Genomic DNA, 20,147 nt, shown 5'->3' with positions numbered 1-20,147 from the left:
ATATGTTTTAAACTTAACAGGCTGCAGAAAGATAAGCTTGTCATGAAGACGACAGGTTTAACTAATTAGGGCCCGATCATGAAAAAGCAAGCCACAGGCTTGCTCTGCAGTGCATAGCCCTCTTTTTTCTGTGTTGATTATTATTATTATTATTATTCCTATCTCGCTTTGATTGCAATTTAGACAGCCTAGACATGCTCGAAAACTCACAATAAATTGCACGCACATCAGACCTTGCAAAACTTAGACACCTGGAATTGCCCAGACCTCTACGCAATACGTACATGCACCAAAATTGGTAGGCTCATGTAACACCCCGAATCATTAAGAAAAGTCTCTAAGGGCATATCTCTAGACCAAACAGGATGTCCGTTATTTTTTATTTCCTGTTGAATTTTGTAATTTGTTTCAATTTCCACGCATCGTATTTGAACAAACTCCTCCGAGAGATTTAATCTGATCAACATCATATTTGTGTCATTTTCATCTTAAGGCCTCTGCAAAGCTAAATTGCGGAGATCCTGACTTTTGCTAAGGAAACGTGACCCTGGCGGCCTGCTAAAGTTAAGCCTTCGCCATGAACAGCAAGTTGTTGTTTCTCGGGCATAGAATGTCCAACAGGCCCCAGACTTCATATCCTGAGTATAATTCGCCTGCATTATTTTGATCAACTATCATTTACTTTTTTCTTTACATGGTAATATTCAGATAGAGTCATAGCGCAACCAGCTGGCAACAGGAAATGTCATTTTTTAAACTGTTTGTAACTACTCATAGAAACACAAACAGGTCAGCATCATATTTGGCCAGTTTAGACATCCATGTCAGTTGGACTTATGGTAATAGCGCCACCAGCTGCCAACAGGAAATATGGCAGGTATAAATAAATAACAAATCCTACTATAATTCACCTGCATTAATTTTATAACATATAATATACATTTTTCTTTATATGGTAATATTCAGATAGAGTTTTAGAGCCACCTGCAGGAAAATGGAAATGGCATGTTTTAAACTGTTTTTAACTGCTCATAGAAACTCAAACAGGTCAGCGTCATATTAAGCCATTGTACATATCCATGTCAGTATTCAATTATAGTCATAGTGTCACCAGCTGGGAACAGGAAAGCTGGCAACCGGAAATATGGCACTAATATATAAATAACTTTAATAAATAAATAACAAATCCTGCTTTTAGCTACCTGCATTAATTTTATCATCTAGTATTTACTTTTTTCTTTATTCAGATAGAGTCGTAGCGCCACCAGCTGGCAACAGGAAAATGGCACTTATAAATATATTACAAATCCCACTATAATTCACATGCATTCGTTTTATCACCTATCATCTAATTTTTTCTTTACATGGTATTATTCAGATAGAGTCATAGCGCCACCAGCTGGCAACAGGAAATATGGCACATATGTATAAATAACGATTCCTATAATAATTCGCCAGCATTAATTTTATCACCTACCATTTACTATTTTCCTATTTTACTATTTTTCCTGTTAAGGAGCGGGTGAATTGACTCCAGCGAAGTGGAACCTCAGGCACAGCAGAAAGTTGGCAGACTGTGCCCTGCCTTTACTAGAGTGCCCATCTGCATATGGAGCGGAACACCTAGAGGATCCTGGGTAAATGCCACATGCTTCCGCTCGGACTTGAAGATCTCTCTCATCCGGCCGGAGATTATTAGTGGTACTCCCAGAGTGTCACAACCAGCATCGCCATCAAAGGCATGAATATGGCTCTCAATCATCGTCAGGGTCTCCTTGGTCCCACGAGTGGCTAGCTCGTTATGGTTGATACAGCGCAACACACCAGCCTCGGATGTTGGTTTAGAACTCAGCACACTTCGCCTTCTTCAGGGCGGTCAAGTCGTCCTGGTCCCACATGAAAATACAGTGGCTGAGGCGACTCATAAATGTGGCATACTACTGCTGAGAATCGGTGGTGCAACCCACAGAAAACCTTTCCATGAAGTGCCATACATCTAATCGGATGGTCATTTGCTCCCACTATTCAAACATCCTACTCAGAAGAGTGTTGCCACAGCAGGCTCGGTCGACATACAGTACCTCGGGACGAGCCACCCTGTATCGCTTGATGAGGCCTTCAATCATTGGCCCGAGACCAAAACCTTCACTGGCTGTGATCACCTGTCCATGCGCATTGCCAACATCGGGTGCCCAGGTAGCGGTGCCATAGCTGTGTCCTGCTAGTTTTCTGGACACTTTTTTAGTGGAATCCATTTTTAAGGTTCGACCATATTGTGATGTGATTGTGGCCTTGATCTCATACAGCCGTTGCAGGATATCCTGGGCATACACCTGCATCAGCCACCGGTGCTTAGGGAGAGAAGGCATTAAAGGAACAGGTTCAAATGTCACAGGCAGGATCAGGCTCGACTTGACAGCACTGGCAATACCCTTGCAACCTGTCAGATACTGGACTGTCTTTTGTAACTAGACAAAAGACAGTCCATCAGCATGACGCTCCTGCAGCTTGCTGGACTGTCTTTTGTAACCAGACAAAAGACAGTCCATCAGCATGACGCTCCTGCAGCTTGCGCTGGATCTGGCTGCTGCTATTTCCCAGCCCTCACTGATGCATCAAACTAACTACCTCAAAGTCACATGCAAGTTTTGATGTAGGCATGCAAGGGAACTGCACCCTGTGGCCAATGTCGAGCTGGGAGACGATACCACGGCTCCAGCTGATGACCTACCTCTTACATCTTCGGCACCCCAGGTACACAGATGCCACAAAGTACATCTTACCCATGGCCACCACCTGCCTGATCTTTTGATGCAAGCCTGCTGAGGTCAAAAGGTCTTTCTGACAGTCTGGTTGTGGACAGGTAAGCTTCACTTGCCACAGTTTTCGTGGCATCCAGAGCAGGAGGGGATGGCCCAAGAAATTCTCCAAGGAAGGAGAACTGCTTGTCTTCAGTGGCACCAGTGGAGGATACCACCAAAGTTTGTCCTCTCAAGATCATCTCTGGATGCCCCTGTGCTGTCTATGAACAGAGCATTGGATATCCACCTCTGGTCCACTACAGGCAGGGTATGTAACCATCCCGCTGGAAGACAAACTTTTCGTGCTGCAAAAAATTGAAAGACAGAAATAAACACAGGAATAAACAAATGCTAATTTACATTGTTTCACTTTACTTTATTATCCCTGGAAAGGAATTTTTTTTTTTGTTATATGTTTTAAATAAGATTAAACGTGTGCCTCCTCAATCTCAGTTGCCTTTGCCAGCAGTGTGCTGTCATCTATCTCAGTGGGTCGGGTGACGGTGGCTGAGGGACCTGTCAGGGTACCCCCAGGATCCTCCAAATGAAATTCAAGACTTTTTAAGACCTTTTTAATACCATTTTAAATGAAATTCAATGCCAACTCCGTACCCATTCTGAAAGAAGTATGAGGGGAAAATGTCAAATCTGTATAAATTTTGAACCCTAGAAAATAATTATGTACAAGTAGGCTACTTGAATTAAATAAAACATTTTATTTAAATTATCAGTTATATTTAATACCAACAGCGTAGCACATTTGATTTGTAATAAACAAATAGATTTGAACTTGGTGTTGAACACTACAGCCTTCGCAGCTCTGCTGCCTTGGCTGCAATTTTTTCGCCCAGGCTCTCAAGTTCTGTCAACTACTGCCTGTAGCTTCTTCTCAACGTGTTTGACTTGGCAATTAGCTCTGCCATTTTGCTGCCTTGTTTGCCCTCAGCCTCCTCTGCCATCTTGTCTGCATCCCTCCTCAGATGCTCCGCAACTTCCTGGATGGTCTGTCTTGTCTTTTTTAGCTGCTCCAACTCCTCTTCAATCATTATTCTTCTTTGACTATGTGCTTGAGATTCTTTTTTCTTTCGTTCACTTTCAAGGTGCATCCTGTACCTCACCCTTGCTGATGTGACTGAAGACAGGAGCTCTGGTGTGAGGGGCACCTTGGTAACACCCCCATGCATGGACAGGTAATCTCACACGACTCTTTGTGCAATGACAGTGTCCTCTTGGATATAAGAAGTTTCTACTTGTTTATTGATAGAGAAGCCCCTCTCCACCGTAGCCTGCCCATGGGAGAGGAGCAGAAGGTTTTTGATGAAAGCCCAGAGCTTTGGGTAGGGCTGACTTATATAAGGATGGATAAACACATCCAGCCTCTTCTCGAGGGGCTTGAAAGACAGGAACTTCTCATTCCTCACCTCCAGGGACAACAATTATGAAAATTGCTGAATGATCAGATCACCTAAAGAAAGAGTGAAAGAAATAGCACTCACATCAAATGTACACATGTTTCTTTTGTAAATTGTATGCCTAACGTCAAGACTTAATCTTATGTACCTGTAGCAACCCCATCTTACTGCTTGTCTTGAAGAAACCTTTTGACTAGACACTTCATCTGGCCCTGACACAATTCTAGATTTGAATACATCACAGCTGGGTTAAGACAAGTCATTTGCCTTACAGTTGGGAATTTCAAAGGGTTCTTCTCTTGAATCTTCTTCACAACTTTGGACAGACCCTCCATGCATTCCTTTCTGAACTGGAGGACAGAAAGCTCCTCAGTGGATCTACTCTGCTGCTGACGTTCCTAAGGATGAATGGGGACAAAATTAAGTAAATTGCTTCCTCTCCCTCCTCTTTCCTTCTATCCAGTGAGGGGCTGAGCAGACGGGTCTAACAACAGGGACACCAGGAGCAGTCTGGTCACACATTATGTATTTCCTAAATACCTTTATTGCAGCTTCAGCTCCAATGCCAATATCAACAGCTCTTAGATGAACTCTGGACTGTATGTCACTAACATCAAGCCGGACCAAATGCTGAGGTGTGGCATCATTGAGAAGTTCTTGTTTAATGAATCACCTCAGCAAACTCTATGAAAAGACATAAATATACATATTTGAGAATACAAAATATTTTAAAATACAAAATAAGCACTCTGACTTTACAATGTTTCTTTTCTTCAGTATTATTAAATGAGCCTAATTTATCTGACTATTCAGAATATTTGCATTTTCAATTCATTCAGTCTTAGCTGTAGTCTTAGCGTAACTGTGAACGAGAGGAGATTTTAAAATCACTATGACAATAAAATGAGAAGATTACCTCACCTTCAGCAGTTCAGCCAAGTCATTACCAATGAAAGGCAGCACAGGATCATCAGTCTGGTATCTGGTGAGGAAAGGTGTTACACTTCGACACACTGCCATGAAAAAGTGAAGCTTTGCCAGAATGAGAGGCTCTTTGGTTGCCGCTGCAATGGTATCATAGGAGGACGTCGCAGGGTAAGGAAGCTTTTTGGTGCTAACAGCCTCAACATACTTGATCATGTCTGGCCAGATGGGGGGGCCATCTCCGCCACAGGGAGGTTCTCGACCCAGCGATGACCACAAAAAGGCAAAGCGAAGATTTTGGACTTTGTGAGATTACAGAAATCCTCCCTTCTTGCTGGCACATTGTGAAAAATTGTATGCAGAGCTCTTAGGAACTTCTCCATTTGCCAGTCGGTGAATCCACATTTGACAGAATTATGGAGAGTATGCAGGCCACAACTCCCCACCACTGCCAGCTGAGCACCCCCAAATGCTCTGCATGCTCCTGCTGCAACATTTCCAAAAAACGCCAATTAACACTGGGTCCAGCCATAGACACAGAGACCATCTTCCTCAAGTCAAGGTCACATACACACTCCTAAAAGACATGAAATGCAAATTTTAAACAAAGACATTATACAGCCTACATAATATCTAGCATGATGGAGGTTGGGGCATCAAGGTTAAAGGGTTCTGTCTGAGTGGTGAGATACAGGTTCAGACATGCAAACTCACAACTTGTGAAAATGGTGACATGTTAACAAAGTAATTTGTTTGGGGAATTATCCCCCATGAGACAATTTTTATGATTTAAACATGTAAATGAAGCATTCTGGTGCATTCTGAAAAGAAAACATTTTGCTTCAAGACATTTCCTTCAAGTAAAAAAATAACAATAAAACCAATAATTAAAACAATTTGATATCATATTAATTAAGTTGGGGCCTATCAAGTACAGTACATAAGAAGAAAAAGATCTCTCACTGTAAAGTAAACCATAAGGAACCCCAGATGGTAAATCATTTTAATATTAAAGGTTAAAAATTATTTATTTGTAAGCTACTTTCATTTAAATCACACATAAGGAAGTTTTTATAATAATGTTACAATACATTTTTAATGACATAATATGTTTCTACTTTTTAAATAATGTCTGTCATAAATAAATCAAATTTATTTTGAAGCAATATTCTCATCAGACTTTACATACTTAAATCTGCATAATTGTGATTTTCATGTCAAATTCTTACATTTGATCAAATTCAGTATTAATGATAAGGCTGCCGTTATCAATCAAATTAAGTAATTTACACTGCAAAATTGCAACTGTAATAAATAATTTTGATGAGATTGATGTTTAAACAAATAATATAAAAAAACAATGATGCCTTTACACAATAAACTAATAGCTGACAGCAAGTGACCGTCTTAATAAATGAATCATTGAGTCATTCATTAAAACGATTTGTTCAAAATGCTGAATCATTCAATAACAGAACACAGCACTTTAGTGTTGCTTTTCTTTTGTAACTATTTTCGTCGTTGAAATAGAACAAAACGATATTGTGTCTAAATTGTAAAAGACTACATATTAGCTAGGCTACTTGTTTATTAAACTATACATTTAATGTAACATTTGCAATCGTGATATTATAGAACACCTCACTTGGTCGTGTTATGTTACTTTACTATATCATATATTATTTATAAATAAAAAAACTCAGAATAAAAACTTACTTTGAAATGTTTGAGCAAGTCCACCGCCGTTGCATGACCCATTAACTGCAAGCCGAAGTATCGTGACTGGACGTGGTCTTCCACCCAGTAGCGAATATGAAGGTCCGACTGCTTACTTTTCGTCACCTTATTGAGAGTCTCCTTAAACATGATCACAAACCCGTTGGACATATTGACATGGTCAGTCAGTTCTTTCGTTATAAAGGGAGCTAATCCGAATTGAGTAATATATGCCGTTTTGTTGCTTCCACACTAGAATGTAGCTGCAACCTCCGAGTCAGGAAACATGATTTTAAAAATCTCTGTAACGTTTTCATTTGAAGTGTAAGAGTGGTGCTCAGAGACTGTTTTAAGGACCCACATCACCTCTGCCCGCAGAGTTGGTGTCGAGCCACAGTACGATAGAATGTTCCTTGGCTGTGGTGGCATTTCTATTGTAGAAATGTCTTCATTATTGATAGTCAGAGCTGTTTCAGTAACCGAAGTGATCTGTGGTGCACAGCTGAACGGGCCAATAGATGGTTGGCGCTGGCGAGCAGTGCTACACACGGTGTGTTTGGCACCCTTCATATGGGAGTCCAGGGCCGTAACACCCATTGTCGCTAGCTTAAAAGGTTTCCTGCACCAACAGCAATAGGCCTCGCGTTCATTTCCTGGCACAAGCTTGACCCAAACGTAATTCGGATTCCTTGTCCACAGCGGATTAAACCGACACTTTCCCATTTTAGCCGACAAACTAGGCTAGCTACTATCTTGTTCTGTAATTTACCTCACTTGCCTAGTAACCATAGTAACGGGTGAGCGAGCTTTCGCGCTTACTGCTATGACGTGAATTTTTAATTAGCCTACACTAGTAACAGTTCATTTTGTTACGGTATGAACTTAATCCTAGGAAAAGTTAAAAAAAATAAAATAAAAAAAATAAGACATTTATAACGAAATTACGTAATGTAACTTTTATGTAACTTTTTATACCAACTTCAAGGCTATTAAGGCCTTAATTTTGGATTATCAAATTTATGACTTTTTCAATGCTTTTAAGACCCCGCGGGTACCCTGCCTGTGGCTGACTCAAAGGACACAGTCGGGCGGGTGACGGTGGCTGAGGGACCTGTGGCTGCCTCAATGGACACAGTCAGGTGGGTGACGGTGGCTGAGGGACCTGTGGCTGCCCCATAGACACAGTCGGGTGGGTGACGTTGGCTGAGGGACCTGTGGCTGCCTCAATGGAGACAGTCGGGCGGGTATGGGTGGCTGAGGGCCGCGCACATGCCTGGGTCAAAGCTACAAAACACAGCACAGATAAACATAACAACTGAACAGGAATAAATACTAAACAAATCAAAAATGTGTTATACAAATAAATGTTTGCCAACAATGTGTGGCATTAAAGGGTGAAACCAGCCTTTCTACTGTTGTGCAAGGTTTCTCTGGTTAGGCAACTTCCCAACCAAGAGGGAGCATAGAGAGGCGGTGGAAGTATGAGGGGTGGTAGTGTGCTGGGTGGGGGAAGCATGCAGGGTAGGGGCAGCGTGCTGGGTGGGGGCGGTGAACTGTGTGGGGCCAGCGTGCTGGGTGGTAGCAGCATGCTGGGGAGCTTTCCCAGCATATTGCTCTTCCTTCATGGCAATGGCAATTCTGCCCGAAGGAAAGAGCTCAATATACTCCCTGAAACTCCCCTTGTTGTGCGAATGTTCTTGGGTGTCTTTGCTGCCTCCTGTGGGGTCCCTCTTCATATCTGCCACCAGGTTAGCAGCATACCCCAGGGCATTTTTAGCCACCCACCTGAATGTTTGCCCAAAACTGGATTTCAAAGAAACCCAGCAGGTGCTTTCTAATAGATAAATCCCCATGGTGCTGATGTAGGCTTTTCTTGGCCTGGTCAGGACTGCCTCTGGGGACAGGGGCCTTGTGAGCGGCTTTCCTTTGCTGGCTTCCTTCACCTTTGTCGCTTCCACTAAATCTGTCAGATTCAAGCTGCCATCAGCCCGTCTCCTGAAGCGAGATTCCATCTAAATAAATAAAAAATCAAGATATAAAAACTATAGAGGGGCAGACAATCACATTTTGAGGATTTATTTTTGTGTGTACTTATGCCTTTTTCCATGTATAACAGTCTTTGGCTGGTCTTAAAATTTTAACTGTATATATTTTATTTCTATTTCTTACAACTAAATAATTGTGTTTTTTAATAATAATTGTTCACTTGTCATCCAGAAGAGCTGCTAAACTGTATTTCATTGTTCCTAAACAGTGACAATAAATATCTATTCTATTCTATTTGGGAACACATGAGTTAATGCAGCCGTTTATATTACAGTATTACCATGGGCAATTCGACGCAAAGATCAACCTTACCATGAAAAACATTTTATTTACAAAGAGTTTCCACTACATTTATAGCTCAGATGGAAATATTTGGTAGTTTCAATACCCGTGTGATGTCTCTCTAAACGATTTCAAAGCATTTGCGATTTTACATTTACATTTAGAAGACGGTTTTATCCAAACCGATTTACAAATGAGCTAAACAATGGAAGCAATTGGAACAACACAAGCAAAACAAAAAAGCATAACTGCAATAGAATTGGTCTCATATAACTTAGCCCATCACAGTATGTATGCAAACCTAAAAAGTAGAAAGTGAAAGAGGTCAGAACTGATCGGTTAGGTTTTGACAGAAGAGATGTGTTTTATATTTAAATATTTGTCACATCCATAACGGTACTGTAGCACCTCTAACCTGAATTAGAATGGTAGCTATATATCTAGTACCTAGGCTCTGAGCAGTAATTGACAAGACTCACAAGAAGACTTAATTTTTTAAACCGAACAGCTGGCAGGTTTATTACACAATCACTGTGCAACACACTATTCACAGAATGATTTTGTCTCACATTAGAAAATACCCCAAAATAAAATAGAGCTCTTTCTTTTAGGAAAACAATAGGAAAACAAAATAAATTGTCCTCTGAAAAATAGAAAGTCAATCTACCCGGGTAGTAAACCGAAACACATTCAAGTTTCCTTATCTGGAATCCATGGAATCCAAAGTCTGGATACAAATCAGTTCAGTCACTCCGCAGAAGAGAATCCGACACAGCTGGCCACACTGCGTCCAAACGTTCCTTCTGTAGAATATCACTCACTGGGACAGGCTCGCCATCGAAGTCCGTATGGTTTGGAACCAAACTAAATCCAGGATAAAAACCAATCTGTACATAGCAGTACAGAATAGAAAAAAAAACAATTATAATTCTTTCTATCTCCTTTTTATATATGTGGTACCTCATTTACTTTTCTTTTCTCAATAAACTAGTTACACATTTAGAACCATTAGCTATGATTATAAGAGAACTGTTCAAATCATACAACAACCATGCTCCATACAAATCTGTCTGACTAGAGACTATAGTTCACATTGCAAACCTAAGACATGGTACAAAATTTAAACAATAACCTTTTTTTTTCCTAAATAAATGTTCCTTAAAGGATTAATGCATTCTTCAATCATAACATATAATGAACTGTATGCTATTAAACTAGTAAACAACATGAAATGAATGCATTATTTCCCCATTAGTCATTTTACATCAGTGAAACACATTTAGAACACAGTATTTAGCTCAATGTTCAGTTTAGCAAAACACAAAATTCACACACTATGAGCTAAGTGCAATTAAACATATTACAATACTCTCATGTCACTCCGATTGGTTTTATTATAATAGCATGAAACCTAATACTGTTTACTGATAGCATCACCTCGTGTTAGCTAGCAATATGGTAAGCTAATGAGCACATCGAGACAAAAGAAACTCACCGGAGGTTTCAGCAGAAATCACGGTGGAAAACAACATAAAACATCTCTCACAATGCAGTCCTGGGGTTACTAGTAAAATATTATTTTATCAACACTTGATTAGCAAGTTTAACAACTCCTGATTAGAATTGTCTCGATATCGTACTGTTTTCAATCTATTTTCGCCAGGTGAACTAGAGCTTTTCCTGATGTAACTTGATACAGCGGAAAATTCCCAATGACGGACATAAAAAAACAGTGTTTGCACGCCCTCTAGTGGCACCATGTAATTCAACACCCAACTAATTAACCCTTTAGTGACAGCATATACTATATGGGTTACACACTCCCCTCCTAAATCAGCATGAGTCCCTTCATGTGCTACAATATTCTGGCTCAAACTGTTATAAGTTCTTTACTTTCATATTCACAAAATATACTGAGTGCATTGTTGAAACTTTCTAAAAGGTTTTGAGCAAATGATATGAGGGGTTTTCCCAACTGTGGGTAGTGAAATCGGCCAGGTGCTCGCCTTGACCTTTCAGATCGACGTACTGATGCATCTTCCCTAACTTCTCCAAGTACTTCCTCATCTTGTTGATCACAACAGTCAGGGATTTCAATGTCAGTTTTCTGTACTCCTATTTTATTATTTCCATCTTCTGGGTCACCAAGATCCAACAAGGGACCATCATCATCTTCTAGAACGATAGCTGTCATCACATTCTCCACATCCTCAGTAGGAGGTTGTTCAACAGTAGTCTCTGGCTGTAATTCTTCAGCCTCTTCAAGACACACCTCTGCTCCTTGTGCCGACAATGCTAACTCAATACCTGCTGCAAGCTCCCCTGGAGACTGGGGTGGTAATGTCTTGCACAAATCACTCTTTCCAGGGAGATGGGCAGATGTATCCAGCTTCTTTTGGATGTCGTATACATTTGTGAACATTTCCTCAGTAAAGGCTGAGGGTATCACAGAAAAGACGGTGTAGTCGTCTTCAGACTCACAATCTTCCTCTTCTTGCTGCTGAGGAGAATTTTGTCGTGTCCTGGGACGATGTGTGGCCCTGGGCTGATCTGATTCATCTTCTTCAGCTTCATACAACTGCCCACATGGTAACAGAAGATCCCTGTGCAGAGTGCGGATTGGACCATCTTGATTCACTGGCTGTACCATGTAAACCGGTATGTCTCCCATCTGTTTTAGGACACAGTACACAGCAGACTCCCACTTGTCTGCAAGTTTGTGCTTGTTCCGCAAATGGACGTTCCTCACCAGGACTCTATCCCCCACTTCAAGGATAGATTCTCGGACCCTCTTATCAAAACGCTGTTTGTTTCTGTCAGCAACTTTCTGAGAGTTTTCAATGGCTGTCTGATAACTCTCCTCTAGCCTAGACTTGAGATTCCGCACATATTGTGAGTGAGATGCTGGTTTCCCCTGTCTGACAGGTAAACTGAATGCAATGTCTACAGGCAACCTGGGTTGTCTCCCAAACATCAGCTCGTAGGGACTATACCCTGTAACCTCATTTCTGGTACAGTTGTAGGCATGTGTGAGTGGTTTTACAAAGTCCCGCCAGTGACTCTTCTGCTTATCCTTTAGAGTACCCAACATGCCAAGAAGGGTGCGATTAAACCATTCAACCGGATTTCCTCGTGGGTGATAGGGACTTGTCCGCACTTTCTTGATACCAGCTATGGCACAGAGCTCTTTAATAGTTCGAGACTCAAAGTCCCTGTCCTGATCACTATGCAGGCGCTCAGGAAACCCATAATGCACCAGGAATTGCTCCCACAGGCACTTTGCAACCGTAGCAGCCTTTTGGTCTTTAGTGGGTATGGCTACTGCATACTTTGTAAAGTGGTCTGTGATGACCAGGATGTCTTTAGTGTTGTGGGTGTCAGGCTCAAGCGATAAGAAGTCCATGCAAACCAGCTGCATTGGCCTAGATGTCCGGATACTGACCAGAAGTGCTGCTTTTTCAGGCGGAGTCTTTCTTCTGACACATCGTCCACATGTTTTGACCTTGTGCTCGACGTCAGCAGCCATTCGTGGCCAATAGAATCTTGATCTTTCCAAGTCAGTTGTACGCTCTATCCCCATATGCCCCATGTCGTCATGAAGGCAAGTGAGTACAGTTGCCCTGAGTGACTCTGGAAGTACGAACTGATAGGATGTTTGCTCTTCACACTGACGTTTCCTGTACAGAAGACCATCTCGCATTTCAAGACGCTTCCACTCTTTAAGTACCAGCTTGAGTTCAGGGGAGTCAGGACTGATGTCACTGGGTACTTTGTCTCCAGCTTTTAACCACCTAATGACATGCTTGATGATGGGGTCAGCTTCCTGTCGTTCTCTGAGTTCCACTTCACTAAAGGCGGGTACAGTTTCATGTCCTATTAAGTTTTCTTCACCATAGATGTCTGGTACAGCCTCAGCTTGGAGAGCCAGGGATTCAACCATCGTAAGGGAAGGTAAGTAGTTGTCTGGCTCTCTTAGAAGGTGTCTGTGACAAACAGCTGTAACCACATCTGCAGGTAAGTTTAACTGGTCGGCTGATGATGCTAGATGATGTGACGTGAACCGTTTTATCCTTTCTTTCTCTTCCAGTTCAGCATCATCATCAACCAACATACCATGGGGTCGCCTAGAGAGGCCATCGGCATCCTGATTGCTCTTTCCAGGCCTATACTTGATGTTGAAATTGAATGTGGAAAGGGCTGCAAGCCAACGATGACTGGCGGCATCTAGTTTAGCTGAGGTAAGTATGTAGGTTAATGGATTGTTATCCGTTATGACAGTGAAGGTATTACCATAGAGGTAATCTTGGAACTTCTCTAGAATTGACCATTTTAAAGCTAGGAACTCCAGCTTGTGTGCTGGATACCTCGCCTCGCTACTTGAAAGGCCCCTACTGGCATAGGCAATGACCCGTGTTTGTCCGTCCTGCTCCTGATATAAAGCAGCACCAAAACCAGTAGTGCTAGCATCTGTGTGCAAAGTATATGGTAGCTGTTGATTTGCAAACCCCAAGATTGGAGAGGAGGTTAGCTTTTCTATTATGCACTCAAAAGCTTCCTGACAAGCAGGTGTCCATCTTTATGCAAACGGCTCTTTTGGGTTGAAATATTTGCCTTTACATGTCATCTTCTGACCCTTTTTTAGAGGTGGGTATCCGGACGTGAGATTGTTTAGTGGCTTAACTATTTTGGAATAGTCCTTCACAAAACGACGATAATAGCCGGAAAAGCCCAAAAATGACTTCAGTTCTTTAAGAGTCTGGGGCTTTGGCCAAGTTTTCAGAGCACTGACTTTCCCAGGGTCAGTCTCCACACCATCTCTTGAGACGACATGTCCAAGGTAATGCACAGAGGTTTGAAAGAATTTGCATATACATGCAGAAGTCTGGCTTCATGTCCCTCCAGGGAGTCTGAGAACACAATTAGATCATCAAGGAACACTAGCACCTCCTTCAAGTTAATGTCACCCATACATTTCTCCATCAACCGTTGGAAGGTGCTAGGCGCATTGGTTATTCCCTGTGGCATCCGACTGAACTCCCAAAAACCCAGGGGGCACACAAAAGCAGTCTTGGCTTTGTCACACTCCTCCATGTCGATTTGGTAGTAGCCTGACTTGAGGTCCATCACTGAAAACCATTTTGACCCGGTAAGGGCCGAGAATGCTTCTTCCAGGTTTGGTAATGCATAAGCGCCCTTTATGGTCAGCAGGTTAAGCTTTCGGTAATCGACACAAAGGCGGATATCACCATTCTTTTTCCTTACAACAACGATGGGTGAGGAGTAAGGGGACTCCGACTCCCGTATCACACCAGCTTCCAGCAGTGATTGCAAGTGTTTCCTCACAGCTTCATAATCATTTGGATGGATGGGCCGTGCTCGTTGCTTGAAAGGAGTCTCATCTTTTAGTTTGATATGGTGTTTGACTTTGGTGGCATGGCCAAAATCAAGTTCATGGTGTGCGAAAACATCAGCATAACCGTTGAGCTTCTCAGTGATTCTGCTTTTCCACTCCTCTGGCAGAGGGGACTGACCAAAGTCAAACGTCAGGCTGCTTTTGGTGGTTTGACACGATGGAGAAACAGTGGCACTACAACAGTCTACAGTAGCAGAGTTTTTGTCAGGTAGGCAAACGTTTTCAAAGATCTGTTCAGGAGCATGTAGTTCTGCAATAACACAGTTTGCGGTGATTGTTATATCATGGTCGGTTTCATTTCTGATCCAGACAGGCAACTTCTGTTGGTGCTGCTGTGGCAGATTGATGAGACAACAATCAACGAAAATCCCACCAGGTAAAGCAGAGGTTGTTGGTTGCTCCAGAACGGCCCATTTCTCAGTATTGGCAGAACTGACGTTGGCATGCCCTTCCACAGCAACTTTCTCATGTGCAGGAATGACTTGCTGTGTTTTTCCTTTTAGTGTCATAAGACCAATTTCTCCACTGGTGTTCAGCCTTTTTCGAAGCTCAAGTGCTCTGAGGATTTGTCTATAACCATAGACAGTTGAAGTGTTTTTCCAAGTGTTGTTCTGGCAGTGTTCATCATATAGCACATCAAGTAAGTTAGTCCCTATCAGAACAGGTAAGTCACTGTTGGAGCGTAAATCAGGCACAACTAATGCTAATGTGGATACTTCAGGTTCCCAATCTTTTGGAAAACCAATGTTGACTTCTACGTACCCTAAGTATGGAACAAACTGACCATTAGCACCCTCTACATCAAGTAGATTGAAAGGCTGGATTGGCTGCTCTGATAAGTGTTTTTTGTAGAATGCGGTTGATCCTGTGGTCACCTGAGATCCGGTGTCAAGGAGACTGTAACAAGGTTCAATAATGAAGGAAGAAAGGAGGCGGGGTCGGCGTGGCTGAGAAACAAGAGATACTTTTATTTTATAGTCCACTTCCGGGTATTCAACTTCCGGGTTTCAAATGTTCACTTTATATATTCCTCTCTCGTAGAGTAAGATCCTTTTCATGTAATCCTGGAGTCCACTCCTCGAGGCTTCTCCGTCTGTGAGTTTCTCAGCCGTCTCTCTCTCAATTCTCTCTTCCTCCTTCGTGCCTTAAATGCGTCTCCTCGCCAATTACTAGAACGAGAAGCAGGTGATTTCACTATAGCGTTGATCTGCTTACTCACCGTCATTCTCCCGACACGCCCTCTCTCCGCAGACCGTGTTAAGCCACGCCCCCCTTGCCACAGAGACAGTTACAGTTTACTCCTGACACAGTAACATTGCTGGTGCATTTCTCCCCTATTAATCATTTTGGTATTTTAGACTGGTGCTTTGTGCTGTGCAAGTAACTTGAAGTATTCTTTTTAGCTTTTGGTTTGGGACATGTGTGATTAGTCATTGTTCCTGTTTGCCCCTCAACAGGAACAGAACCTAGTTTAACTCTGGCTGATTTTGAGCTTCCCACAACCGCTGCTTCTCTCTGAGTTCTTTTCGTTTAGCCTCAACAACGACTGGATTGGGCTCATTGCTACAGGCTGGGGCTATATGTCCATCTTCACCACAGTTAAAGCAGTACCATGGGCGAGGTTTCTTGCTGGATTTTCCCACATTCTGCTGTGGTGATTTCTCTGCAGGCTCTTTTAGCTTAGATTTCTTTGACTTGAATGTCTTGGTGGTAGCTTTTGCTGAGGACTCATCCATTGATGCTTTCAAGGTTGCCAGCTGGGCTTGAAGTTGTGCTATTTGTTTTTTTCATTTTCTTTGTACCTGCATCAGGGATGTCTTCTGCAGCAGCAGCTGCTATGTCTTTCTCATCAGTGTCAAAGTCATACACATTCAGAGAGTTAGACTGTACTCTAGTTTTGGTACATCCAAGATGCTGCTTCATGCGGCAGGACTTGGCAGTTTGCTTGTCCTCTTCAGTTCGCAGTAAGAGCAACAACTCAGGAGATGAGGGTGGGCTATACTTTTTTTGTTCCAGCTGGAGATTTGTGATAAAGTTGTTGTTCCAGCATCCCCTGCAGAACTGTTTCAGCAGTTGGCGGTCTGAGTCTCCAGCAGCAATACCATTTCTTTTCACTACATTGCTCAATGTAGCCTGTAGTCGATGCAAGTAAGCAGAAGGTTTTTCACCTGCGTTTTGGTTGGTGTTTAGGAATGCCGCAAAGAGTTCATCACCATCATCCACAGTCCCATAAGCGGAGTCAAGAACACTGAGATATTCACTGGAACTGGACTGAGTCCCTAGATGTCTCACAACATTTGCAGCAGGAGGAAGCAGGCTTTCTGAAATCTTTCTGACCACTTGTTTGTCAGAGACTGTGATATCTGTGAGGTAAAACTCTGCATTGCTTCGCCAAGTGTCATAATCAACTTCTAGGCTTGGACATGGAGTTTTTCCAGAGAAAGGCCTCCACTTGGAAAAGCTGTAAGGTGTTGGCGACATATCATTGCTCTTTACGATGTGTTCTACCACCACTCTTTGGACTTCAGGTGTAGTAAGTTGTTCAGGTGTTAACTGGTAGGTTGCTCTATTACCACTGCGTGGAACCTCATAAGCCTGTTTGAGTGGAAACGGAATGCTATCCATATTCATTGTCACTTTGGGCTGAGTAGTTGACTCAGTTGGGGTTTGGTCAGTTACCAGGTCTGCCACTGTATTTGTGTCAGGGGTATACATTGGGGATATGTTGACCAAGGGGTCTTCATGCTCAACTGGGCGGTCCCGCTTTGCAGAGTGTTGAATTCTAGCTAACTCCTCTAGCAGTACTTTCTCATAATCTGTACCACTCATTTTAGCTACATCTTTTAACTCAGAAAGGTAGGACTGGGTTAAGCTTGATCCTACACTAGCAGTATAAATGCTAGACAAAAGCTGGATGTGATGAGTAATGTTAGGATCAGAAGAGGGTCTATGACATGGTAAGTCACTCTGGAGTGTTTGAATAGCTGTGCCAGATTGAAACTCAACAACAGCTGTGTTCTTGAAATCAGCATCAGAACTTTCGATCTTAACTACTCTTTCAATGGACCCATATTTCTCCAAAAAGTTAACCACCTCATCATCCACATCAGTATCAGAAAGGCCACTGATTAGGACTGAATTGGGCACCTTAATGTTCTTAGACTGAATAACATCCATGTTATAGTAAGTGAAATTGCAAAACAAACCAAAAAATAAAACACGTCAATTTACAGTCTGATGAATTGTGAACAAATGTGCCAAAGCTGTTCTGTATACGTATAGATATATATAGATATAACCACAAACTGCTCCTGGCTGGCTCGCCAAGATTTATGTAGCACCTCTAACCTGAATTAGAATGGTAGCTATATATCTAGTACCTAGGCTCTGAGCAGTAATTGACAAGACTCACAAGAAGACTTAATTTTTTAAACAGAACAGCTGGCAGGTTTATTACACAATCACTGTGCAACACACTATTCACAGAATGATTTTGTCTCACATTAGAAAATACCCCAAAATAAAATAGAGCTCTTTCTTTTAGGAAAACAATAGGAAAACAAAATAAATTGTCCTCTGAAAAATAGAAAGTCAATCTACCCGGGTAGTAAACCGAAACACATTCAAGTTTCCTTATCTGGAATCCATGGAATCCAAAGTCTGGATACAAATCAGTTCAGTCACTCCGCAGAAGAGAATCCGACACAGCTGGCCACACTGCGTCCAAACGTTCCTTCTGTAGAATATCACTCACTTGGACAGGCTCGCCATCGAAGTCGGTATGGTTTGGAACCAAACTAAATCCAGGATAAAAACCAATCTGTACATAGCAGTACAGAATAGAAAAAAAAACAATTATAATTCTTTCTATCTCCTTTTTATATATGTGGTACCTCATTTACTTTTCTTTTCTCAATAAACCAGTTACACATTTAGAACCATTAGCTATGATTATAAGAGAACTGTTCAAATCATACAACGACCATGCTCCATACAAATCTGTCTGACTAGAGACTATAGTTCACATTGCAAACCTAAGACATGGTACAAAATTTAAACAATATCATTTATTTTCCTAAATAAATGTTCCTTAAAGGATTAATGCATTCTTCAATCATAACATATAATGAACTGTATGCTATTTGTAATACGATTCAAGTATGGAAGGAAGGAGTCGGGAACCGGAAGACATTTAAACAAACATTTAATAAAGTAATAATAGCCGGCGGCCCCTCACGGACGACCGCCGGCGCAATAACATTAACATAAACATAAATACAAACACAAGTTCGGGCCCGGTCCTCTCTCTTCGACGGTCCGGTCGCCATTGTTTCTTTATACGCTCCCAATCTCCTACGTGGTGCGAGGCCGGTGCGCGCACCACTGGCGCTAATTAACAATCACTTACCGGCCTCGAACCACGGTCTCGCCCCGCCTACTCTACTACATACCCCCATCACCCCTCACAGGCCGGGGGGTACCCCCGCGACTGTGCAAGCTCCCTCCCCCTCCCTCGGGGGGGGGTGGGGTGGGGGGTATGCAGCGACGAGACGAGACAACGGGGACGGGAGCTCTCGGAGCGACCGGAAAGAGAGAGGGGAGAGAGGTAAAAAAAAAATTATAGTCCGGTTCCCTGACATGCTGCCGCTCGTTCCTCAACCAGCCGAGAGGCTCTTCCTCGCGGTGCTATGCGGTGGTGCTGGACGTTCGATGGACGGCCCGATCCTCCTCCGCCTCCTGGCGGTTGGCGGTGGCTCCTCCTTTATCCTGGAGTCGGGGCGGGTTCCCCGTCCCCTGTTCCTCCCCCTTGGGCGGACGGACGCAGGCTCCGGCCTCTGGCAGGCGGTGGCTCACCCGGCACTTCCGCCCCCTGCTCCTCCCCCTCGGGGGACGGACACAGGCTCCGGCCTCTGGCGGACGGCGGCAACCCCCCCGCTCCCACTTGGACTAAAGCCACCCCACCTCGACCCAGGGGCGCGGCAGCAAAGGTCGCCGTTCCACCGAAGTTTTGACGGTGGCCGCACTGTGCACTTCCGTTTCCCCAGAGCCACCGCTTCGGGCAGCCACTGGCGGACGCCCTTCGTCCGCGCTGCCCGAACTCTCCGGCACCGTGAGGCCACTCGGCGGCGAGGACTCTCCGACAGCATGTCTCTCCTTCCTCCCGGGTTTCGGCACCAATGTAATACGATTCAAGTATGGAAGGAAGGAGTCGGGAACCGGAAGACATTTAAACAAACATTTAATAAAGTAATAATAGCCGGCGGCCCCTCACGGACGACCGCCGGCGCAATAACATTAACATAAACATAAATACAAACACAAGTTCGGGCCCGGTCCTCTCTCTTCGACGGTCCGGTCGCCATTGTTTCTTTATACGCTCCCAATCTCCTACGTGGTGCGAGGCCGGTGTGCGCACAGCTGGCGCTAATTCACAATTACTCACCGGACTCGAACCACGGTCTCGCCCCGCCTACTCTACTACACTATTAAACTAGTAAACAACATGAAATGAATGCATTATTTCCCCATTAGTCTGCGCCTATCTCAGGAGTC

The 20,147-nt window shown here is 43.1% G+C and overlaps 2 protein-coding genes across 5 annotated transcripts in view; both read right to left on the bottom strand.

Annotated features, from left to right (window-relative positions):
* Window positions 1-2,339, bottom strand: part of LOC130420407 (uncharacterized) — a 42,990-nt gene extending 40,651 nt beyond the window's left edge. The window contains exon 1 of the mRNA XM_056747691.1: window positions 2,039-2,339. Coding sequence (XP_056603669.1) covers window positions 2,039-2,339 — 301 coding nt within the window. The remainder of the gene's footprint in view (window positions 1-2,038) is intronic.
* A 1,158-nt stretch (window positions 2,340-3,497) lies between these two features.
* Window positions 3,498-13,516, bottom strand: LOC130420533 (uncharacterized). 4 transcript variants are annotated; one of them, XM_056747854.1, is made up of 8 exons: window positions 10,677-13,516; window positions 9,849-10,068; window positions 8,016-8,865; window positions 6,854-7,964; window positions 5,130-5,714; window positions 4,754-4,897; window positions 4,362-4,611; window positions 3,498-4,266 (listed from the first exon to the last, which is right to left on the bottom strand). In XM_056747854.1, the coding sequence occupies exon 1, from the start codon at window positions 13,290-13,292 to the stop codon at window positions 11,052-11,054; it is 2,241 nt and encodes a 746-aa protein (XP_056603832.1). In that variant the 5' UTR covers window positions 13,293-13,516; the 3' UTR covers window positions 3,498-4,266; window positions 4,362-4,611; window positions 4,754-4,897; window positions 5,130-5,714; window positions 6,854-7,964; window positions 8,016-8,865; window positions 9,849-10,068; window positions 10,677-11,051. The 4 variants fall into 4 exon arrangements, with proteins under 4 accessions (XP_056603832.1, XP_056603830.1, XP_056603833.1 ...); XM_056747852.1 differs by having other exon boundaries at window positions 5,135-5,714; XM_056747855.1 differs by having other exon boundaries at window positions 5,135-5,624.
* Between the last annotated feature and the right edge of the window lie 6,631 nt (window positions 13,517-20,147).

This window comes from Triplophysa dalaica, chromosome 5 (genome assembly GCF_015846415.1).
Source record: "Triplophysa dalaica isolate WHDGS20190420 chromosome 5, ASM1584641v1, whole genome shotgun sequence".
Taxonomy (NCBI): domain Eukaryota; kingdom Metazoa; phylum Chordata; class Actinopteri; order Cypriniformes; family Nemacheilidae; genus Triplophysa; species Triplophysa dalaica.
The sequence above is the reverse complement of the archived record's forward strand: the minus strand, read 5'-3'. Positions and strand labels throughout refer to the sequence as shown.